This window comes from Poeciliopsis prolifica, unplaced genomic scaffold (assembly GCF_027474105.1).
Source record: "Poeciliopsis prolifica strain line A6 unplaced genomic scaffold, Auburn_PproV2 SCAFFOLD016, whole genome shotgun sequence".
Lineage (NCBI taxonomy): Eukaryota > Metazoa > Chordata > Actinopteri > Cyprinodontiformes > Poeciliidae > Poeciliopsis > Poeciliopsis prolifica.
In genome coordinates this window covers 3,999,103-4,023,863 of record NW_026562391.1, presented here as the reverse complement: position 1 = coordinate 4,023,863, position 24,761 = coordinate 3,999,103, and the positions used below count along the sequence as shown (strand labels likewise).

The window sequence follows — 24,761 nt, the reverse complement described above, 5'->3', positions numbered from 1 at the left end:
CAATGATTTGATGGGACTCCGGAAAGCACTATGGTTGTGTCCAAACTGTGCAAAACGGAGTTAACCTATAAAAGGAGCTATTCAAGCCTAAAATACCATATAAATTCTAAATATGTTGCAACAACACAGATGAGTTCAAAATGGCTTCCACATATGGAAGTAAATATGTGCCATCAGGATTTGAATAAAAAATGCCTCTGAATTTTCAACGTAAAAAAATTCAGTGATAAAAAATTCGCTGTTAAAAATTCAACGTCTAAAAATTCGCTGTAAAAAAAATTCAACTTCTAAAAATTCGCTGTAAAAAATTCAACGTCTAAAAATTCGTTGTAAAAAAAATTCAACGTCTAAAAATTCGCTGTAAAAAAAATTCAACTTCTAAAAATTCGCTGTAAAAAATTCAACGTCTAAAAATTCGCTGTTAAAAATTCAACGTCTAAAATTTCGCTGTAAAAAAAATTCAACGTCTAAAAATTTGCTGTTAAAAATTCAACGTCTAAAAAATCTGTAACTGGGTGAGAGGAGAAATGGGAGGAACAAATTGCAGCAGTTTTAACCGGAGCCACAGATCGAGTGAAGCCACTCAGAGCAGGATGGGATCAGACAGGAGGATGTGTTGGCTCCAGCTCCGGCTGATCGCCTGCCTCCCGTTTTTCTCCCTTTTCTCACCAGCAGCTGGTGCTCCGACGTAAGTAGGCCTCCCGCTCATATATTTATGAGCAGTGAATTCACATGACTTGTAAGTCTATTATGTCGAGTTGATGTCTTGTTTTTAATCATGATGAATCATGTGCTGCTTTATCAGATCAGGCTAACATTTGTTGTCGCATTCAGAGCATATTTAGAGTTTAATAAACAGGATATAAGCTACTTTTACTAATTTTTTTATGGTAGTGTTTCTGCCAGTTGCTTGTGTTGGAACTTTTATTTTAAGATTTATTTTAGAATGTGGTTCTGAAACTGTTTTGCATTTATTGAACACTTTCTTAAACAGTAAGGACTGAAGGTGTTTACTGATGTGCAGAATGGATAACATTTACTGTAGATTTAATTTTATAGACATTTTTTTTAAAGTTTTAGCCGTTGCCTCAAGCAGACCATAGACCAATTTACACTGTTTTAACATGTTTTAGTCACTGATTTTCTCCCTGTGACATATTGTATATCACAGTACATCAAAATTAAAACTGGGTCAGAAGGTTCGTTTGAGTTGTATTTTTTGACAATAATCCACAGTCCTTTGGTTAATAATCTATGAGAAAATTGGAGCACATCTTGTTTTTTGTTTACTCAGAGCAGAATTTCACCAGACTTTACACACAGATACAGGCTCATGATGAAACATTTTATTGATCTAATCAATACAGGATCAAGGTCACGATCAGAAATGATAATTGTGGCACGGGGAGATTTTTTTTTTTTTGTTACGCCATCAGTGTACATGGCTGTTAGATTGATGCACTGTTAAGGTTGTATTGGTAAGGTATTAAAGAATGTTTTCAAAGATGGTGTTTTCCAAAGAAATTTATTTTATATCAAGTACATTTGTGTTACTTATACATGTCTGTTCAGTCTTAAGGGTAATTCTTGCAGTATTGGAAAAAGCCAACTCAAAGATGGAAAAGAACAGCTTTCATACTGCTGTGACAGACGTCTAAACTATGGGTCCTTCTTTCAGAAATGTGATGTCTGCCCCCAACCTGCTGAGAATCGGAACAGAAGAAAGAATTTTCATTGAGATTCAAGACAATGGGAATACAAATCCAAATGTGAACGTTCAAATATATGTGAAGAACCATCCAACCAAAGTCACAACATTGGCATCCGCATCCGTGACTCTAACGCATCAAACGAACTTCCAGGCCTTTGCAAAAATTGTGGTAAAATGCATTTTTCCTGGAATTATCCAAACTTTTTTTATGACAAAGAATGGAGTCAGAACTCTAAATGTTTTCCTTGCTAAATGAACTTCTGCCTCCTGATCCAAGCATTCTGGTTTAACTTGGGTCCAAACTAGAACTGTCTCCTGCTCTCATTTCTTTTGTCTTTTTTATTCCTCCAAATTTTGATGTTGGCCTCAGGAGTATCTTCAAACCACGAAACACTGAAGTTAGCTGGTCAACTTTCTGTTGACCAACTAATTTTAAATAAAATAAATTGATGATTGTGGTCATAATGTATACAAACGAGGGCCGTGCATACGTTTAAATGGTGATGCACGTTGTTATGTTTGAATTTATTTATTTACAGGTGCAGCTTCATCAGCTGCTGCACTGATCTAATGCCAGTGGACACAACTCATTTAAAATATTGGACTTTCTTTTTAGTAATATAACAGCTAAATATGGGACATTGTAGAACATATTACAGCATGACTCATTATCATTTCTATGCAATAGGTAACGCATATGAGAAGATGCAGAATTACATTCAGCTCAGTTTAAATATTGGACATTTTTGGGCCAAAGCTTGTAAATCTAGATGCAGACTAATTCAAATCCAGTAGCTCAGAAATGGGTCCAGTGTTTACCTTTTTTTGTCTACAGCTGTAGTCTCAAGCTCAAGGACGGCAGTAGTGCCTCAGGAAGAGATGCAAGTTGCCATTAAAATCTACAGAAGTTGTGCTCAAAGACCCGTCTACTGCAGCTCTTAGACGTCTCTGCTTCATTAGCTCATTAGCCACATGTCTTAATCAATTGCTTGTTATTCTCAGATTCCTCCTGACACATTTGACAATGACCGTAACGGAAAGCACTACGTCACTCTTCAGGCACAATTCCCTGGTCAATTGCTTGAAAAAGTCGTGTTAGTTTCCTTCCAATCTGGCTTCATTTTCATTCAGACTGACAAACCCATCTACACACCCAGCAGCCCAGGTAAGTCCAAAGCCAGAACAATCTGCCGTAACAAATGTTGTTGGAGTATTTTAATCTTAGTGTTCAAGACCATTCATATCAAAACACTGCTCAAACAAATGAAGATAATAAAAAAAAAACACCAAACATAAATGTAGCATCACATAAAAGTATAGAAAAATAGGAGAAGAAATGATGTAAAAAGAACTACTTGTTTCTATTTGTTTTTATGTGCAACATGCTACTCAGAAACCAATGGAAAGTGAATAATCTGTTTGTTTCTGCACCTGTGACAGTTCGCTACAGGATTTTTGCGATGTGGCCCGACATGCAGTCCCAATCGGCTACTTCAATCAACTTTGAAATTGTGGTACAGTACAAGATATTTTACCTGAATTGCTTTTAATGTAAAATAACTCCCTGATTGATTGCTGTTGCTGTTTTTTTGTAAATTGTATCACTGAACAGCCACTTGAAAAATGTTTTATAACATATATTAGATAACATTTATTATTTCCATTATTATTGCAATTTATTATTGTATTTATATGCATATCCACCCTTTAATTTGAGTATGTTTATTTTGTGTTGATATTTTTGCATCACCTCATTTAGCCAAGCGTCTCTTGTAGCATTTTCCAAAGCTGGCAAATTTTTTTTCTTTTTTGTACCAATTTCAGAAATGCAGTTGTTCTAGTCTGCAGATCAGTCAACAAGAGGTTACGACCCATGTTGTCACAGTTGCTCATGGTGGCATTAAGAAAGGCGACCACGTCCAAAAAAATAATGCATAGAACCTGGGTGGATTTTCTCTGATTAGTTTTGCATTTCAATTGTTGCCGAAAGGGAAACGCACAAAGGGAACCATTCGTTTGAGATTGACCCCTTGTCCACAGGCATCTTACCCATTACTGGATAAATGTTCCTTTATGTTTTTCACATAATTGTGAAAATATTACGATTCCACTTCAGTTACACCTGCCATTAACCGTAGTGCCATAAGAGTTTGTTTTTGTCACCAACTCGAAGCAACGCTTTAGATGAGCTGCTGTTCAAGGCTGACTGAGCTTTTCATCGCTAACTTGCTACTTCTGCTGTAAAATGCCTTGAAGCGTCAGTCAGGCAGTCAGTCAGTCAGTCAGTCTCATAGCTACACCACTGCTGCTGCACACCGGCAAAAATAAATGTTGGCGGATGTTTGTATCCAAAGTAAGTGGAGTTTGAAAAAAGTCCTAGTGAAGAATAACACAAAATGAGACTTAACAAAGGGTGCCACATGTACTTGGGAATATTCATGATTGTCGCAAGAGTGATACCAGCTCTTTCGTCTTTAAGTTTATTATTTTTGTTATTTGACTAGTTTGTGATTAATTGATTTACTAATTAGCATGTCTGTTTTGTCGTTTTGGATTTTTCTAAGACGTTACTTGTTTGATGACACAACAATGAAAGAGAAAGCTTTACAGTTCTCAGAGATCTTTACCAGACCAAAGTAAATGTGAACAATTACTTTTTCTCACTTGCAAATGTGGCGGCGTTTTACCACAGCATAATAAAATCACTTATGTTATGTAACAAACTATAAAGAAACCAAATCTAAACCAGTGAGTCAACCCTGCAGACATAGACCAGACCTTCAGACCATAAAATAAAATAAATGACTTTTTCTCTTGAAGAAATTTTCTTTTTGTGTTTATTTTTAGACCCCTGTTGGAATTGTTATAGAGTCTAAGATTATCTCACTCAGGAAGATGCCGTCAGGAATCTACGCGGATGAGTACCGTCTGGGTAATATTGTCAGGTGAAGGGCTAAATCTTGGATAAATCTTTGAAATGTTTAAACTCGTATTATTTATCCACCAGAGAGCTACCTCTTACTTTTTGTTGTATTTGAGTGCAGCTTTGGAAATTGGAGGATGGTAGCCAACTTTCACAGCAATGCAGCAGAAAGTTTCACTACAGAGTTTGAAGTTAAAGAATATGGTAAATCCCTTTTAAGTTCTTCATTTTAATAAAGACCAACTATTCTAAATGATTTCATACACCAAAAATGCCGTCCTGTTTCGCAGTGCTTCCCAGCTTTGAAGTTAAATTGTTGCTTCCGTCTCAGAGCCCCTTCTTCTACGTTGACAGCAATGCCCTCAATATCACCATCAAATCTACGTAGGTCGATGCAGAACTTTGATTGTCCTGTTTTTCTTAGAGACATGTTGACCGTTCTTGTCTGGTTTAAGGTATACGTTTGGTAAAAAGGTGGATGGGACCGCTTATGCGGTGTTTGGGCTCATGACCGGCGATAGTAAAAAGAGCTTTCCAAGTTCCCTTCAAAGAGTCCCGGTAAGTACCTTCATGCAGTTGATCTGCATTTCTTGTCTGCAAGTTTACTAGTGAGCTTTAGTTGGTTTTTTTTTTCACTTAATTTTTCCCAGTCCCCTCAAAGATTCACCCCATTCAAAGGAGTATTTATTTTTAGCCAAAATCTAAACGCTATCGTTTAAAAGTTAAGCTGGTTCATACATTTTTCTTGGCCTCTAAACTATATCTAAACATATAATTTAGATATAGACATATCTAAACTATATGTCTGTGACGGTTGACATTACAAAAGAAAATGTGAATTATTCAATGAGAGCTGCATCAAGCAGACTCTGAAGGATCCTGTTATCAGTTTTTGTGCAGGGCTTCCTTGTCTAAGAGTGGGAAACCCCTTCAATGGCACATAAAAATAAAATTAAGATTGAATCATATTTCAAAATGAACTTTGACCAGCAATCCAGGACTGCTTCAGTGACAGAAAAATGTGTTTTAAACCCAACCACAACTTTTATAAATGTGTTTGTGTAATGGGAGTTTCTATCCGTTCCTGGTTTCATGCAAATTCATGTATTGAATATTTTGTGGGGTTTTTTGCCTAATCCTTGCATATTTTTACAGATCCAAAATGGCAAGGGAATGATAACTCTACTGAAGGAACATATCACAGAAATCCACCAAAACATTCTCGATCTGGTCGGAAGGTCCATATATGTATCTGTCAGTGTGCTGACTGAGAGTGGTAAGAGACACTGCATTGAACTTTGAGACCATGAGGCAGAAGAAAAAGAAAACATACAAAATGTCCTTGTGCATTTTATTTACACAATTTTAAATTGGTGTGATTTCAATATTTACTTTGCCTGTGCAGCAGCAAGAGACAAAAAAAATTGTTTCAGTTCTCAGGCTGCCATTGTAAATGAGCATAGAGAGAGAGAGGATTGGTGAAAAAGTCATATTTAATGCATTACAATATGCTATAAATGGAGGCTAATCTGAGATTAAAAGTGTGTTTCAAAGATAACCTTGAAGCAGGTATTAACTGCTTTTCATCAAACCCACTTTTCTGTATTAAAATTGATTTTATTGCTTTGACGTATTATTCTAATCTGAGATGTTCTTTAAGCAGCTGTAAGCAGTTTTGTGCAGTATTATTCCACGTAATGATGTTTTTGGGCACATTCTATAAAATAGAGCAAAATAATGTCATGTGTTGAAACATCACACGGCCAACGACCCAGATGTTTCCAATTTCATCTAATGATAAAAAAAAAAATAGTGTTGGAAAGCAGAAATAAAAGTTTAAAAATATGTTTTCAGGCTTTAGGCATGGAAGTAGAAGGAACACTATCAGAGATGGTCATGGAAAAGAATGAAAACTGATTGGTGCAGTACTAAATTCTCTGTATGCTAAACGAGGTACAAGATTTACAATTATTAAATGCAATTGCAATGTTTTCAGGTTGAATGTCCATTCAAAATCAATTCTCGAACAACATTTGCTTGAAATAGTTGAACAGGAAAAATCTCTGCATCTAAGGGATTTTTGTTCAGGACAATGTTCCATCCATTTCAGTACAGGATAGCCAGAGATGAAATGAAAGCATGATCACATGGCCCCTTTCCTCAGCTGATCAAACGTCAACTGAGATCTCAGCAGCTAACTGGAAAATAATGATTAAGAAAATCATGATTCAAGAAAACCACTATGAATCACAATGAGCCTCAGCGATTAGATGTGTGGGACGACTGCAGATTTGTTTCAGATTTAACTTGATTTTCTTCTTCTTTTTTTCTTTCACGTTAAAAGATAAACAATAAAATAAATAAGATTGGATTGTGGAAACTAACAAACGCCCATTAATTTATGACAAAATATCTCTTTTTCTGTCTCAGATATTCAGGTGTGACATTAACAACATTGTTTAAATTAATTAATTTTTCAAAACTAAATGTGTTTCTCAAAAATGCAACTTCCTTAATTACTAAATGGAGTGAAAAGATAGTTGATGAATTAGGCTTTATTTCTATACCTTTAAATACAGAGAAATGTCCCTAAAATAGCATACCATTTAATGCAGCTGAAATGTGAAAAGGTGCTAAGCCTGTCTACATAGACCATGCTTATTCCTGACAGGCAGTGAAATGGTGGAGGCAGAATTAAGAGGAATCAAGATTGTCCAATCCCCTTACACCATCCACTTCAAAAGGACACCCAAATATTACAAACCAGGGTACTCGTTTGACGTAACGGTAAAGTACAACTATCCAATAAAAAAAAACATTGTGATTATTAAATTATGTCATTGTACTATTGTTGATATAAGTCAGAGTTATTAGACGTATATTACATTAATTACATAACACCATTAAAGTTCTCCTGTTGCCAATGACAGGTGGAAGTTTTGAATCCAGATGGTTCTCCAGCAGTGGGCATACCTGTGATCGGTAATCCCGGGGAAGTTTCGGCCACCACTGGAAGCAATGGGATGGCGATGCTTCCTTTGAACCACGCCAAGACGGCGTCAGAAAGTCTGCAAATCACAGTATGTTTTCAGAAATTTACCCATGTGGGGTAAATTTTTTGTTTGTTTGAATCTTTTCATGTATAGAATCTTGCTTTTTGTATTATTATTATTATTATTATTATTATTATTATTGCTACATTACAACTCACCACTTCTTCAACTTTAACATTTGCACGTGAATATGTTTGTCTTGATAAGGGTAAAGAACTGGAACTACATCACTTTAGATGTCTTGAAAATATTGTCTTTAAGATTTAAAAACCTTAATTCAATTGATTTTCCACAGGCGCAGACTAATTATCCTGCAGATGCACCAAATAGACAAGCAAGGACCACAATGGTTGCTCATCCATTTAAATTCTCAAACAGTTTACTTCACCTAAGTAAGTGTTGTCCTCAATAAGAACAATTTAAATAATACCAGCCATGGAAAATATAGCATATTAAATATGTGCATCAATGTGTGAAACAATATTTCAGGTCTTTACACAGCAGAAGTGAAGGTAGGGGAACACATGAAAGTCGAAGTCCACTTCAAGAATCCAGAAAGTCAGGAAAAACACATCACATACCTGGTGAGAGATGGTCTGCAGTTTGCATATGCACACGATTCTTTGTTGTTTTGTCTAAATAGTGAGGGATTAATGAACAAGTTTGTTTTCCTAGGTATTAAGCAGAGGTCAGCTGGTGAAACATTTCAGACGAAAAAATGCTAATCTAAACCAAATGTCTGAGACGTTTCACATTACAAAAGAAATGCTGCCATCGTTCCGCATTGTAGCCTACTACCATACAAGTTCAAATGAACTGGTGTCAGATTCTGTTTGGGTGGATGTGACCGACACCTGCATGGGAAAGGTGAGAGACACTGAAAGCATGATTTTGGAGAAATGGTAAAGAAAATGTAAATGTTCTGTTTGTCTACCCGTTAGCTGACACTGGAAATGGAAACGTCTGCCGCGAGTTATGAACCCGGGAAGACTATCAATGTGGTGGTAAAAGGAGATCCAGGGGCCCGAGTGGCAATGGTGGCTGTTGACAACGCCGTCTACATATTGAACAACAAGAGCCGCCTCACGCAGAAAAAGGCAAATTTTTATTCTGTTTATAAGAATTTGATAGTGATAGAGCAAAACGAAAATACTATAACCCAAACCTAAAGCAAAAGTCAAAACATTCTGCTGTTTATTCTGGGATATGAAAAAAAATTGACAAGTAAGGAGTTGTGACACTTACAGAAGAGCTCTCTGTGAGATAACTATGTCTTGTTTCAAAAACGAGTGTGACGCTCTAGTGCCCTGTCTTGTGTTGTGACATTTTATTTCCAATCCACCTTTTTGATTAGATATGGGATGTTGTGGAGCAATATGACACAGGCTGCACACCAGGTAGAGGGAAGGATTCGAGGAATGTGTTCTTTGATGCAGGACTCTTGTTTCAGAGCAGCCATGATGGATCACCATCCAGAACAGGTAACACTTTCCCCTAAATTTGTTTCCATTTCAGTTATTTCAAACTAAGAAGCTGCAGACGCAGCACGACATTAAACACAAGTTTTGTTTCTTAATTTCTCTTGGCTTTTCAGGACTTTTTCAGACGGTTGCACTTTATTTCGTATTCCCAAAGTTACAACCGTCTACTTTTATGACATACATGTATGTAATTGATTTGTATTGATTTAGACATTAGATTGTAAGAAAGCATCTCTGTTCATTAGAACAAAATTGATTAAATTAATTTTTTCACTGAGGTCAGTTAAAACACCTTTTCCAGTGTTGATGCTAAAACACCGACTCATCATCAACTTGCTTGATGGTATTGACGCATGAATGTATAATACGAAATGATTTGAAAGGAATGCCCTTACAAATCCAAAACGGTTTACAAGCACTTACACACTGGCCTGTTAGTGCTTCTGCTGATGTATTTGAGAATAATGTTGAAACCGCCTGTGGTATTTTTAAATAGAGTGTATTGAAGAAGTGTGGACTTTTCAAATAACCACACAAGCTTGAAACAACCAATTGGACTCAGTTCCTAGCTGCTAATTTTGATACATGTTCCTCATCAGGTTTAAAGGGAATCTATGCACTCTTTCAAAGTATCAGCGAGATCCTGGCATAATTCTATCAGTGTATTTGATCACTGATCTCAAAAATGGTAGAACTCATTGAGATCGGTCAGTTTTCAGTTTTAGTCACATATTCTAGCCCAGTTACCTGCTCCATGTGACTGAAAGCCACTGACTCTAACAAATGAACAGATTATGATCCACGAAGCTCATCGGATGCAGCGATTGACCGAGACATATTCTGCAGTAAACAATGTTCCTTCCTCCACAAAAGCACAACTTAGCAGGTGCTTATGACATACAATCAGCAGAAGAAAGCGTTAACCATCACAACTACTGCCCTCTGCTGGATCTGTTATGCAAGCAGCAGCTGAGCAGTGTTTCTTTACCCAGCGTAACAGGAGAATCAGCACCAACAAACGTTAATCTAACCATAATAAAAAAAAATACTTATTATGTCATATTATGTAATCCAATGTTTGAGCATAAATTTTGTATTACCAGTGACACACCAAAAAGACAATCAGAGTAAATACAAAGAAGCAACGGCAAAACCGATAGGATTGAACAATGAAGAAATTTGTTAAAAAAGAAAGTGATTTGTAAAAAAACAGAAAGTTGTAAAGTGATGGGCAGTAAGACGTTCACAGTGCTTGTTGGTGTGTCCTCTTTCAAGAAAGATGATAAATAAACTAACAGTCTGAGCCTTGTTATAGTTTGGCTATTGTGTGAATTTAATCATCAGACATGGAACAATTGAATCTACACCATGTTAATATATAATAGGTTCAGAAAATAATAATTATTTCTGCAATTTGAATAATCTACTTCTTATTTTTACATGAAATTTCCATTGATATGTTATTTTCACATTGTGGAATTTGATATTAACATTGTGTTTTTGAACATTTCTGTATCCAGAATTAAAATGCCCCACTGCCACCAGGAGGAAAAGAGAAAGAACCATCATGGAAGTCAGAACTAGCTTAAGTAAGAATTCATTTTTTTTCTAATACTAGTGGCAATACTGTGTTAAGTTGTGGATAACAAGCCAATAATGCCTCTGTTTATTGAATTGTGCTACGTGTTTTATATGTGTTTTATAATATTTATAAAGCAATATTGTCTCTGCAAAGTCATTTCTAATCCCCCCCACACACACACACACACACATTTCTCTTGACGCAGTAAGGCTCTGTGAAGAATTGTTACAACAATTATTGATGATCTGAATCAGATGAAAGTTGTGCAAAATTAAAGACTTAGCAGGTTATTGGTTCATTTTTGTGGGAGGTTTGTGATAAAGAGAGAGCTGTAATGTATGAAAAGCTTTGACATATGCGTCCTCATTTTATGTCTTTGTCAGTAAGTGGTTTTACAGAACAATTACAAAAGGACTGCTGTTTGGATGGTATGAAGGAAATCCCTGTTTCATACACCTGTGAGAGGCGCACTGAGTACATCACGGATGGTCCAGAATGCAAGCAGGCCTTCCTGCATTGCTGCAACGAGATGAAAAAACAGAGAGACGAGAGGAAGGTGGAAGTCCTACACCTAGCTCGCAGTAAGGGACAAGCACACAATTGACCCTTGTTTCTACTCAAAGTCATTTCTTCAACAAACAAACAAGGAAACATCATTTATTTCTAATCTTTCCCCGAGGTGAGACAGATAATTACAAGATATCCAATGACATAGTGTCACGCTCCAAATTCCCAGAAAGTTGGTTTTGGAAGGATATTTCGCTAAGAAGCTGCCCTCCAAGCGACCCCGACTGGTAAGAAGGGAAGCAGAAGAAAATGTGTGGCTACAGATAAATGTTTTCTCACTGACAGTTTTGGTTGATCCAACAGTGGGACTGTGATGACCCAAGCTTTGCCGGACACAATCACGACGTGGCAGCTGACTGCCATCAGCATGTCAAAAACTGATGGTGAACATTTGTTGCTGTTTCACTTTACAGTGACTTAAGGGAAGTTTGTAAGATGCCTCACTGATATTTACATCATATTTGTAGTCACATTGCACTACTTTAAATATATATTTTTAAGCTTCATCATTATGATTTCTGAAATGATCATTTAGACTTGTCTGGGCTGATGAGAATATAAAAATGGCATGTCTTTTGCACATATGCAAAATAGTACTGTGGTTTATGCTTGTCTGACAAGAACAACAAAAAGCACAGACCACAGTTTACAAGAAGCAAATCTCTCTCCTACTGAAGCCTTTTAAGACTTCAGTAGAAAAGCCCTTTATTATTCTTGTAGGCTTTTGATTTCCATCTCATTTGTGTGTTTTTTTCTGCTTCTTTAAAGGTCTCTGTGTGGCCAAACCATTGGAGATCACTATCTTTAAGTCGTTCTTTATTGACCTAAGGCTGCCCTATTCAGCTGTTCAAGGAGAGCAACTGGAAATTAGGGCAATTCTCCACAACTACAACAACGATGCCATCACTGTGAGTTTGAGGTGTCTGGAATACTGTCTATTCCAGACTGTGTTGAAGATTGAATAATATGTACTCCTCTTTTTTTTCTTTATCTTCGTCTGCCCTTTGCTCTTAAATGAGTGAGATTGAGTTTTCCTTTGTTAAACTCCCAATCTCAATCTGCTCATCAGGTACGCATTGAGCTTAAGGAGGAGAGCAGTATTTGCAGTGCAGCTTACAAAAAAAAGTGGTTTCGAAGTGAGGTCCAAGTCGGACCCAAAACTACAAGAGCTGTACCTTTTATCATTATTCCCATGAAGCATGGATCTTTTCCTATTGAGGTCAAAGCGTCTGTTAGAGGCTCTGAGCTCTCAGACGGAGTCAGAAAGACGTTGCTTGTTGTGGTAAGAGAGACAAATACCTGCTCTACACCTTTACTGTGCTGAAACATCCTATCTGGAAGACAGTATCAAAGATGTTAGCATCGTATTGTTAGCATCTTGCAGATAGACCTCCCAATTTCCATATTTGATAAGTGCAATTGTACTTTGATCAGTACAGTGTCCTTCTTTAGTTAAAACTTTAAAGGCAATATGTTTTTGGCAGTTTTCACTGATTAAACCAGAAATTGGAAAAATAAATTTATTGGAGAAAATAATATTTAAAACATTTAGTAAGTTCCTTCTCCCTATCCAATTTACCTAAATCAACTTCATCCCTCAAAGAGTACAAATATTTTATTTTTCATTTGATGTCTTTATCTTATAGCACAATGGGGAAATTTATGCTAAATCAAAAAAAACAAAATGTTATTTATAAGTCATATAATAAGCAAAATTAGGTACAGCAGAAAACTTTGCTTTAGTCATGTGTATTGGTAACTGCAAGTACCCACATATGGACATGGAATCCAGTCAAGACAGAATATTTTACTCTTGACTTGTTTCTTTTTCTAGCCTCAAGGTGTGCTGATGCAAGAGCAAACAAAACGAATTCTGGATCCTGCTAGAAAAGGTAAGCTTAGGGAGCCAGTCTAAATGTTTGCTTTCGATTTGTGAAAGTGGACCATTGTGCACAAAGATTCTCAGAGTCCTCTCCTACTTCAGCACAAACAAATCCTGCAAGGGAGTTTTATGATAATGAAACTATGCAGAATTGAATTAATTGCCATTCGACATCAACACGTTTGACCAGACCTTTTTTATGTCCTCATCTTTATTGTGATTTGTCATGGGTTTTTCTAATGCTGGTCATTTCACTTTGCTATTTATTTGATATTAAAATTGTTACTTAAAAAAATATGGCTATTAAATACTCGCTTCAACTGTCACTGATGCCCAGTGCTTACTGCAGAAATACAGCACTCAAACAGAAACAACCAATCAGGGTGAGGGTCTTCGCACTCAGTCAGGCTCATGTATGCGCTGCTCATGCCCTCCCACTTGCTCTCTGCTATGCTTCGTCTAGTGCGGCACTGGAGAGCCTGCTATGAATGCTCAAGCTGCTTAGCTTGGTCACTGTTAACAGGGGGAAAAACAATTTTCCTGTTATGGTAAATTGCTTCCCTGCCTTCACCGCATTGACCGGCTGGTGAAGTTAAAGGGCACAAAAACCAAACAGGAAAAAGGAGCAGTGCTTGCTGTCAGCATAGCTATATCCATTTTATGGAGAAAGTCTCTCCTTTCTGTCATCTTCCCTACTTAAGACACTTTTGGGCTCAATAAAAGAATAAGAAAAATTCAAAGTAGATTCCTAAAATGCTGTCATTGGACCTATTTTTAGTAACAGGAATCTCTATGCATATGGTACCTGATGTCTTGCTCTTCCCTGTTATAGGCGGAAGGCAAGAGGAAGTTATTAACAGTAACATTTCCATGGCCCATCTGGTTCCACATACACCGAGGACCACTCTGATCTCTTTGACAGGTGAGAGGAAGTAGTGCACAAAGCTACTGATATTGGTTTCCATTGCATTACGTTGCTGCAGTAAATATGCTTCACTGAAAAAAAATGATAGTAGTTAAAGTTGCTAATATTTCAGCACCTCCCTCTGGTGCTATGGGTAGAGCAAATTCCATACAGCAAATGCCTTTATTGGGTAGGATTTGAACACTTTCTTCTTATGAAGCAACTGCACAAACCCCCTTCCACTGTGACATCCCCAGCAGATTGAAGGTTTGATTCCAGCACTCCACCTCGTCTGTGTTTCTGTGTTTAAATATTTGTAAGCGTGAATGTGTCTGTAGTGTAAAGCAATTTGGTCAGTATGACAAAGAGCTAACTCTTTAGGAAGTTGTTACGTCTGCTCCATAATCTTCATCACTTTGTGTTAGATGTTGCCAAATTAACCTTTCAGTCAAAATCAAATGTTGGCAGTCACAAAAAATGGAGGCAACGGCAGTAGGGTTTTTTCTAGAGATGCTTGTGTTGTTTTCCAATGCCAATCCTGATCACTGTTTATTTGTAAACACAGGTATTGAGCAGATGAATACACTGTTGGATAACGTCATTAGTGGGGAGTCCATGGATAATCTAATTAGAGCGCCCTATGGATGTGGAGAGCAGAACATGGCTAGGATGACCCTCCCTCTAATTGCAGTTTTATATTTGGACAAAACCAACCAATGGGAAAGTGTGGGCTTTGAAAAGCGCAATGAAGCTATACAACACATTAAAACAGGTAAGCTCCATAGAGCCTTTTTAGGCACAGATACTACTTATATGATGTCACTGCAACATACTAAACGTAAAAAAAAATCGTAATTAATACAGATAATTTTTTAAAACTATGTCTTTTGATACTTCAAAGGTCATCAAAAGTTTTTGTTGACTTTTTGCAGGTCACCAAACACAGCTCTCATTTTGTAAAGACGATGGATCTTTTGCTGTTTATAGTTTCTTGCCAAGCACCACCTGGTGAGATGCCCGCTTAAAAAGTCCACATTTTATAGAAATTTCAATGAGAAATTATTTTTTATTTTTGTTCTCTTCTCACCTCTCTCTTGGATAGGTTGACTGCGTATGTTGCCAAGGTGTTTGCCATGGCATCAGCCTATGTGCACGTTGACTCCAGTATGGTATGTGGTGCTATCAAGTTTCTGATTCTTCAGACCCAGACACCAGATGGCATGTTTGTGGAAGTCGGAGAGGTATCAGATAAGAGTATGATAGTGAGTACAACACATCAAGTAACACCGCCTTATAAATATGGGGTAAAAACAGAAAAGATGTCACCAACTCTGTATCCAATATACTTGAAAAGGGGGATGTGGGCGGTGTAGATTCAGACGCCTCCATGACTGCTTTCTGCCTGATTGCCATGAAGGAGTCAAGTGAAATGTGTTCCGACTATATTCCAGTGAGTAGCTCCTCCACACAGCATTTCCAGACCTTTCACACTGTTTTTTCAGACACCATTTACTTCACCATAAATTAAAATGATTTATCTCCTCTTTAGCTAAATAATGAACTCTTTCAAGCTCTTAGTCTCAGTGTGACTGACGCTGTTCTCATTAAAAACGTAGAGTTGCATATCTTACTAATGCTGAGCCATGTAACTCATATTCAGTGACTCTTAAAGGGATACACTATTAGTTGGACGAGTTGACCTAAATATGTTGACATTTTCCTATTAACTAAAAACAGTTGCTGTTTGTGACACACCAAAATTCATAAGTACATCAAAAAATGTCTATTATATTTTTCACCCATGGATGTCACCATTTTTTCACTTTGCTGAGTTGATGACGCGATTGGTTTCTGTTCTGTACTGGACTCTACAGCATAAATACAGGAAGGCTAACTTTAACCCAGTTGTTTTTTTTGTTTTTTTTTTATCAAGATGTGTTTTACTGGTGCAACTTTAGACAACACCACTCATTACAGCTGTTGGCTGTAATGTAAAAAAAAATTTTTAAGAATTGGGAGGTGACTTTCCCACAAGAAATTTTTTTTAAAAGAGCTTAACACAACTTCCAAAGGACCGATTTAAGCCCTGAACATTTGACCTTGTCATGACTTATTGTGAATAATGTTTTTCTACAAAAGAGCCTTCAAAACAGCATGAGAAAAGCACAAGACTACTTGAAAAGACGACTGCACAGACTCACCAACCCTTATGCTGTTGCGCTGACATCATACGCCCTGGTGAACTTTCAAAAACTGGACAAAGGCGTTCTCTTCAGGCATTCTGCCCCAGGTTTGCTGGAAAATTAAAATATAATTTCAAACATGTGAAAAACTCCAAAAACAACTAATTAAGCGGCTAATCACACACAAACTGTAGTAAAACTTTGTGGATGTATTTTACAGATCGAACCCACTGGCCTGTTCGAAAGGGGAAGGATGCTACACTGGAGGCCACAGCTTATGCTCTTCTTGCACTTGTTAAGGACCAGGTGGGCGTTGTGACAAATGGCAGACTAAAAAAAACAAAAAAAAAAACAAAGTATCTTGGCAAGGATGACTGCAGGGAGATATTAATAGATATGTGATTTTATTTTTGTGGTTCTATGTCATTTTTAAGCACAAAGTTGCAGTGGGATTTCTGTTTTATAATGTCGCTAGCTGGACATTTTGATATAACTGAATAAAGGCAGTGCAAGAACACAGCATTTTATCAAAATGTTCACATTTTGTGCTTTTATGCCACATAATTGCAACTATTTCAAAAAGACCCTGGCCTGCATAAAATAGTAGCACTGTAGGAGTATGATTTCAAATCGACTTTTAAACAAAAGGGTAAAGACGCATCTCATGGCACAAAGTTTTGCTATGACATTGCTTGCATTTCTTGTCAAAGTGTAAAATAACTGGTTTACAACAGTTGACAAAACTGTAATGACAAGACAACAGCCATGAAAAAATCGGTATGCCTGAGATACCAGAAATGCTAAAATATAGTCACATTTCAAACATTTTATTAAAAGTTGATTTTTATATTTTACTCCAGTGTGGAGACTAACTGATTTTGAATGAAAATGTGAACACCTAGCTTTTCAGATCACATTTAAATTGTATTCATAAGTCATGTCTACTTCCACAGGTGTATTGAAATACCTTTTTCAAACTTTCTACAGTCCTACAAATTTTGCCAGATGAAATAATGTTGAAAAAGACAAACGGTGTTCTCTGATCTCAGAGATTATTCTATGTAATTAGCAGATAAAATTAATTAAAATAATTCCATAAGGCATTAAGATCATATAATACATTCAGTGAAACATTCAAATAAAACACATTGTTTTTGGGGGGGTTTCTTAAAGGCATTTGATGAAGCCAAACCTATCGTACGATGGCTCAGCCAACAGCAAAGGTACGGCGGAAACTACGGATCAACTCAGGTAATTCACAACTCTCAATGAGTCAACAACTTTGTAATGAAAAATTTCAGACCTCTTTTTTGTTTCATCTGATGTTTTGATGTTGAATTATATATTTTTCTCCAGGCTACTATAATGGTGTATCAGGCTGTGGCAGAGTATGCCTCCACTGTGAATGAGCCTCCTTTTGATCTAAAAGTGGACATATCAGTAAAAGGCAGATCACTGATGAACAAGATAAGCTTTAACAATCGAAATCACTACACCACTAGAACATCTAAGGTGAGAAGATGGATGAAAACTGTTAACAAGAGTGAAAACCACTGCTTTTCTGAATGGACACATTCTGGGGTTTTGTCACTTAAAAGTGACAAGCTAAGGTTCAGTACAAAATCTAAAAAAAAAACACCATCAGACCGAAAAACAAACCCGGCGTACCACAGTGAAATATAACCTTATGCAGGTTTTTGAATGGATTCTTTTGAGGAACCTTTAAAATAAACTCATTGACCTTTTTATCAGATGCATAAGCTCAAACAATTGTAAGAAACTCAGTGGACTTTGACATGGGAACCTGATTAGTTGTTGAAGTTGAAACTATTGCATCAGAAGAAAAGAAAAGCCATTCAAGAGGTAACATAGTTGGTTCAGGTTCAGAAAGGGCTGGTTACAGTAATCATTCCAGCGGCAACAGTTTCTGAACTGTGCAGAACGATCCCTTAGTTTTAGGAATATACAGTGAGCAGACTGCGAGTTGGTAGAAAGGCAACAGTGGATCAGATAACCACTCATTGAGACCAGTGTTACTTCAAATTCGTCCTTTATGTTTTGAATTTACCAAGCAAATTTGTTCAGGTTGGAGTTAAAATGACCTATTTAATGAGCATAAATATATTTTTTGTTTTTTTCCATACGCAATTTTCCATTTCCCCAACAGATTGACGGCATTAATAAGGATGTCGCAGTGACTGCAACAGGGACAGGAGAAGCAATGTTTAATGTAAGTATAACTCACTGTTTTTGAAAATGTATTTTTTCTCTATTTATGTACACTAATGAGATTATAAATGCTCTCATTTTCATAACTTTTCCCTCTAATAAAGCTTGACCTTATTGAAGCATGGGTGGAATCATAAACTATTTTATAGCTAGGATAGAGAACCAGTAATTACTTTTAGTCATTTTGAAAGCTTTAAGATGCACCATACTCAATTTTACTACAGTGGTCACTACAATGGACTATTTTCCTGTGCTTCTTGTGGATTTTTATGTCATAAATGCACACGGACCATCATAAAATACTCTATCAACTACTGGCCATCAGCTGTAAATGCAAGAAATTGCATTTACAGCATTTACAGAGACCCTGTCCCTCCTTCTACTGTGGACGACTACAACTTTGTGAAATTCTTTTTCCTCCCCAAAAAAACTGTTTTTTTAAAAAAAAACTGGTGTCATGGTGAATACTGTGATGTTGCCCAGCCCTACTCAATTGCTATTATCCCTTCTTTTGAAGATGCTGTGTCAGCATTAGCAAAGTTGATGCTGAGCTGATTTACTCCAGAGAAAGACAGGTTGAAATTCATTGTGCTGTGTCATCAAAACCTTTCTGAGGCTGTAACAGTTCTTTTTTTTTCTGTGCTTCAGATGATATCACTCTATTATGCAATACCAACAGAAAAGGAGAGTGACTGTGAGATGTTTGACCTAAAATTGGAGCTTATTGAAGGTGCCGTCATTTGTCTGTTTGTCTTTGTTCAATGCTTGATTATTTGGGGCAAGCAAGGGAAGCAGGTCTTCCCTATTTTTTATTTTTTTGTCAATGTAACTGTTATCATATTTGTTTTTTGCAGTAAGCAGTGAAGAAAATAAAAGAGTGTACAAGCTCAAGATAGAAGTTAAGTGAGTACCGCCACTGCTTTAGTGTTATTCAAGCTCAGTTAAATGTTCCTATAAAATTTTAATTAAAAACATATTATATAGGAACATATTAAATGTCAGTTCACTTGGCACTTTTATGACTAAACTGAAACAATTTGTGCAACACAACATACAAGAAGCTATCTAAGGCGCAAAAGAAGAAAACATCCTGATCCTAACCTTAACTTCCAATCTGGCTATTAAAGTTCACACAACTGCAATATTAGCAACTCATGTTGCATTGAATAGCCTGAGAAGCACCATAAAGACTCTGGCTGTGTATCTAGACCAGGGGTGTTCAAACTTTTTGAGACCAAGATCTACTTTTTCTCTCACCAGCCGGCTGAGATCTACCTCATGACACGAAGACATACAAATTATAAATGAAACCCTATTGACTAATTTTCTATGCAAATATCCATCAGTTATATCAGAAATGATAAAGTGATAGAAAACCTAATGCAGTTTCTTCCTCAGTGAGATTCTGACACTGGGAGCAGGTTACTGGTTTCTCAGTCAGAAGCTGGTTGCAAACCTGAGGCCAGCAGGTGTCAGTCAGTTATGGTAGCTCCGAAATTTGGTTTGATGACGTCAGTATGCGAAACTGCAGACTGATAGGAGGAACCAAAGAGCTCTGCAGAGGTAAAGGCAAATCTTCTGAATTTGGGATATAATTAATGTAATTTGACACAATTATTGTGGTAGAAGCCATTTGTTTGTTAAAACTTAATCAAATATATGTGTCCTATTTGATGTTGGTTGTGACGTTTACTGCAAACGAACGAGGTAATTAGTCCAAGTCTGTCGTTCATTGAACGTTCAGAAACTCCAGCGGCTGTGATGAACCACAGCGAAGGTAAACAAAGGTAGAATAACCCGAACAGGTGATCAACTCAGAACCACTCGCACCTTTTTACTCTCTCTCTCTCTTTATCGTTAAGCACACCCGTTGCCGTGGCAACCGCCTACGCCCCGCAAGCCGAGCAAAGATTACGTTAAAAACGTTCAGTCCGTTACGATATACGTTACTTTACGATTTATTATTATTTAATGGATCTTAGTGAATATTTTTAAAAGTCTGTCAGAGGAGGAAGTGCTGCTCTCAGCGTCCTGGAGGTCTTCAGTTTGCCACCTGCTGCAGAGATCGACTCAAAACCTCCCCGCGATCGACTGGTAGATCGCGATCAACGTATTGAACACCCCTGATCTAGACGCTGCAAAATGCTGAATTAGCTACTTCCTATTACAGACTCGTGTTGCATCACAGAGGTGGTTAGTAGGCTAAGTCATATTGTGGCCTGTTGATCAGATATATCAGCATTTTCCCTTTTTTCAGGTGGGATGCAAATAGTTTTAAAAGCTTGTGTTGCTGTTTGAGGGATTACTGATATTCATAAGATTCTGTGTTTCTCTTAAATGTTTTTTGTACATTTTTTTTCCTGCAGGTACAAAAACACGGAGCGCGATGCGTCCATGTCAATCTTGGATATTGGTTTACCAACAGGCTACAAATTTAACAAAAATGACCTGGATGCAGTAAGAGTTGCTCACAAACATGGGAGTTAAAACGAATTGTCCTGAATCAGATCTAATGCTAACCATAAGCTTTTCTAAATCCGCTGGTTGTGTAGTTGTCTAAAGGGCGCGATCGCATCATCAGTGCATATGAGGTAAACAAAGAGCTTTCCGAAAAGGGATCCCTGATCATTTATCTGCTTAAGGTAAGAATGTGTCTCAGGCTGTTTTGAATTCAAAATGTTTTACATTTGAATTTCAGTTTTTAAGCATTGTCAAACCAAGCACACACACTTGTTATGATATTAACGACTATCTCTTCTCACAGGTTCCCAACACCAGATATGAAGAAATCTCTTTCAAGATAGAACAAAGCATGACAGTGGAGTACTTGCAACCTGCTGCCGTGTCAGTCTACGAGTACTATGACAGTGGGTTTCTGAACCACAAAAATAAGTGCAACTCAGGCTGAACAAATTACTGTCACAAGATAGCCTATTTATGTCTGCGCTAAAACCACAGAGAGCATGCAGTTCATTCAAGATCTGTGTTGTCAATGTAGAAATGCTTAAAAGGTTAATACCTTCATGAATTATCAAAGGTATGTAGAAAGTAACGTGTTTCTCTGTTAGTTGCTTCAGAGAAACGGTGTGTGAAGTTCTACCGTCCGCAAAGGAAAAGTGGCGAGTTATTGAGGCTTTGTCAAAACGAAGCATGTCAATGTGCTGAAGGTAACGTTATTATCTAAGCTGCTTATAAATCATAAATCACAACATAACTCACGCTGGAATGATAAAGCACATTTTTAAATGCTCTTTCCATCATTTTTCCTTCTTATCCTTTTTAAGACTTTGTGGAAAATGATACAAATGTGGTTTAAAGGAGTATGATAGCATTTTTCCTTGTAGATATTTTTTACTTTTATTTTAGTTGAGTGCATTGTAAAACAACAATTTAATGAAGAGGACACAACTGTCTCCAATCTTGCTTTATGTAAGCAAGCTTGAAAACGGTTGATGTACAAAGAAGGTTTTGACAGAAACATTTTTTTCCCCCCAATTTCTACTTTTGGACACTTTATGCTTAAGAATGTACATTGCTTATCAAGATGAATTATGAATAGGTAAGCAGAAAAACTAAAAAGCCTTATGGAGGAAAAAGCCCAGAGTTTGGGGTGCCACCAACACAAAATAGAATTGTGTTCTTGCAAAGAATTGTACTATAAAATAAGACAATGCAAGAACACTATTGAAAGTATTGCTGTTCATTTTCTTCACCAAGTAATGGAGGCACATTCAAACGTGTTGAAATCCAGCATGCACACATGTTGATGAAGTATAACCGTTTTTACAAATTTATATGACACATTTGCTCTCTCACATTCCTCACAGACATATTTCACTTTCCTGTTTAATTTTTAGAAAACTGCAGTAAACAGAGAACAGAGCAAATCAGCAACGATAAGCGTCTTGACAAAGCTTGTGAATCCAACGAAACAAGCAAAATAGATTTTGGTAAGAGTGTTTATTATAGTGTGAAATTATGGGTGAATGTTTACTAAAGGCTTTTTTGAGTGAGAGCTCATCACAGTTTATACATTTTCTTTATTTCAGTTTACAAAGTACGAGTGGAGGCTTTTTTGGACAGTTACACCACCGACTCCTACAATGTGAGCATTTTGCAAACCTTTAAGCAAGGTGGGTCCTATCTCTTTATTTTGATTGTATGGACTGCTATTTTAATCTACTGCAGGTTCATAAGAGATTGTGCTTGAATCCAAAGAGAATCTGTCCTTACTGTTAGTAACTGAACTCGTAAGAGCAATGAAGGGCACATCCTGAATGCATGTTGTACTTATGCCAGTTCTTGTGTCCTGCTTTCTCTTTTCCAATACACCTTTTCTTGCACAGGGACGACTGATGAGAGTCCACAGGGCAAACACCGCACATTCCTTACTTATCTGCACTGCAGAGAGGCGCTAGGTCTGACACCGGGCAAAACCTACCTGATCATGGGTACATCGTCTGATATTCACATCGTTGGCACCTCGTAAGTTTGTTGTATGTTGTAAGGGTTGTATAATTCCGGGTTGTGGTGGTACAGCAGCAGAACTGGCGAGGAAGAGGCTTATTTGACTTTTAGGGAAATAGGATTTCTTGCTGAACCTAAGATTATACACTGTTTCAGATTTTTCAGCAAGTTAAATAAATGACAAATGGGTTTCATTTCAAGATAAAAGAAAAAAAGACTACTTTTCAATTTCCCGAGACTAAGTTGTGTCTAGCGTAGACCCTCCTTAGTCTACACTATTTAGACTAAGTTGGCAGAGCCAAAAGTCTTCACATTTTTGGGGAAAATCGACAGGAGACTTATTCTAATTAATTGTTGTGAGGCTCATAGCAGTTTTCATGGTGATAAGATTTAAAATGTTTTCATGAAATGTGAGGTGATTTTGAATTGAACCCAACTTGCTTTGATAAGTTCTCACATTTTGCTAATAAACAGCCAAAATACTTCTAAAGTTTGGGAAATGTTTTCTTTCAAACATTTCATAAAAATTAAAAGTCATCTTAACATATACTGTTTAATACTCTGACCCACTTGGTCCTTGTATAAAGCATAGCCATCCAAAATCCTTATTTGTGAAAACTCAATGCGTCGTTTCCTTTTCTGTGTTCAGATACCGGTACATAATTGGTGAGACTACTTGGGTCGAGTACTGGCCAACCAGAGAAGAGTGCCAGACTGAAGCCCATCGTCCTGTTTGTATGGATTTGGAGTTATTGGAGGCTCACATGTTAGACTTTGGATGTATGATGAAGAAATAGAAAATGAAAAGTTAGCTATCTTGCTACTTATTCTGAAATCCTTCTTGATAATTGTTTTTTTTTTCTTCAAACACAGTTCCACCTTGTAAAGTGAGGTTTTCATACTTTACATCAACTGTCACTAACAAAGGGCTCTTATAAGTTGATGTTTAATGTGTAAGGTATACCTTAAAATTGTTACGAAGAACATGCAAGTGTATTTGCAGGAACTGTCTCTTGTTTTAAGCACACATGCAAATGGATGTTAGCCAAAATAAAGGAATACAATTAAACTCCAATTTTATTTATTTTTTTTTTTTTTGCAAGATTTTAATTTAATTATTTTCTGCAGTTTGTCTTCACCCTTGATGCATATTAAAATTAGAATGGTGCAAGATTCAGACGGCGCAATTTTCAACAGTTTGGTTTTAAAGTGTTTCTCAGTGATTTCAGATGTTTTATTCCAAGTCTCCAAAAAGCGCTGGCTTTTAACTTTTGTAAAAACCTGATTTCATCCTACAGTTCTACAATTAACTTAGATCCTTTTTCAGACCTGTTATGGTGTTTTGGTATAATTTATGCAATAAATACGTATAATTAAATGCTACTTTGGAAAACCTAATACTTTATATAGCAATTTCCTAGTCAAAACAAAATAAACATTATTGTGGGATGATTTCTTAATTAAGTGTGAAATGTGTTGGATTGAAATTTAAGTACTAGTAGTTCAAACCCTACCTACGTGACTCTTCCATCCCATTTCAGACTTGGCAAATGGTGTGTTTGTTTTTGGACACGCAGAACATTAAAGGCAGTCTATCAACCATGTTACACTATATGTGCGTAAATTATCTGCTTGATTAACTAAAATCAGTCCATACTGGCAGACCAGGAAAAACTTTTGTGTTGCAAAGAAAAGCATCTTCTGAGAAAGTATGTTCAAAGTGAAATATATGACATACATTTCACACAAAAAATTCAAATGAAATCAATAAACCACTTT

At 36.8% G+C, this 24,761-nt stretch overlaps 1 protein-coding gene across 1 annotated transcript; it reads left to right on the top strand.

Annotated features, from left to right (window-relative positions):
• Nucleotides 1-555: 555 nt before the first annotated feature.
• On the top strand, nucleotides 556-24,051 carry LOC129366898 (complement C3-like). The gene is made up of 43 exons (XM_055040984.1): nucleotides 556-688; nucleotides 1,679-1,880; nucleotides 2,714-2,876; nucleotides 3,152-3,225; nucleotides 4,559-4,656; nucleotides 4,756-4,838; nucleotides 4,925-5,018; nucleotides 5,090-5,192; nucleotides 5,790-5,910; nucleotides 7,306-7,421; nucleotides 7,565-7,714; nucleotides 7,983-8,079; nucleotides 8,177-8,271; nucleotides 8,363-8,554; nucleotides 8,629-8,784; nucleotides 9,042-9,168; nucleotides 10,689-10,757; nucleotides 11,134-11,331; nucleotides 11,430-11,544; nucleotides 11,621-11,700; nucleotides 12,086-12,225; nucleotides 12,387-12,599; nucleotides 13,152-13,209; nucleotides 14,032-14,121; nucleotides 14,669-14,875; nucleotides 15,036-15,111; nucleotides 15,206-15,365; nucleotides 15,458-15,553; nucleotides 16,243-16,393; nucleotides 16,507-16,592; nucleotides 17,460-17,537; nucleotides 17,643-17,798; nucleotides 18,454-18,516; nucleotides 19,164-19,245; nucleotides 19,370-19,418; nucleotides 20,882-20,972; nucleotides 21,068-21,157; nucleotides 21,280-21,382; nucleotides 21,584-21,682; nucleotides 22,373-22,465; nucleotides 22,565-22,648; nucleotides 22,862-23,000; nucleotides 23,632-24,051. The coding sequence occupies exons 1-43, from the start codon at nucleotides 594-596 to the stop codon at nucleotides 23,777-23,779; spliced, it is 4,980 nt and encodes a 1,659-aa protein (XP_054896959.1). The 5' UTR covers nucleotides 556-593; the 3' UTR covers nucleotides 23,780-24,051.
• Nucleotides 24,052-24,761: the final 710 nt, after the last annotated feature.

What these genes read in the sequence shown, in the direction of transcription:
- LOC129366898 (XM_055040984.1), top strand. Translation starts at nt 594, where the DNA reads ATGGGATCAGACAGGAGGATGTGTTGGCTCCAGCTCCGGCTGATCGCC. An exon ending in AGGCCTTTGCAAAAATTGTG is followed by an intron (nt 1,881 to 2,713) that starts GTAAAATGCATT and finishes TGTTATTCTCAG; the next exon opens with ATTCCTCCTGACACATTTGA. An exon ending in CAATCAACTTTGAAATTGTG is followed by an intron (nt 3,226 to 4,558) that starts GTACAGTACAAG and finishes GTTTATTTTTAG; the next exon opens with ACCCCTGTTGGAATTGTTAT.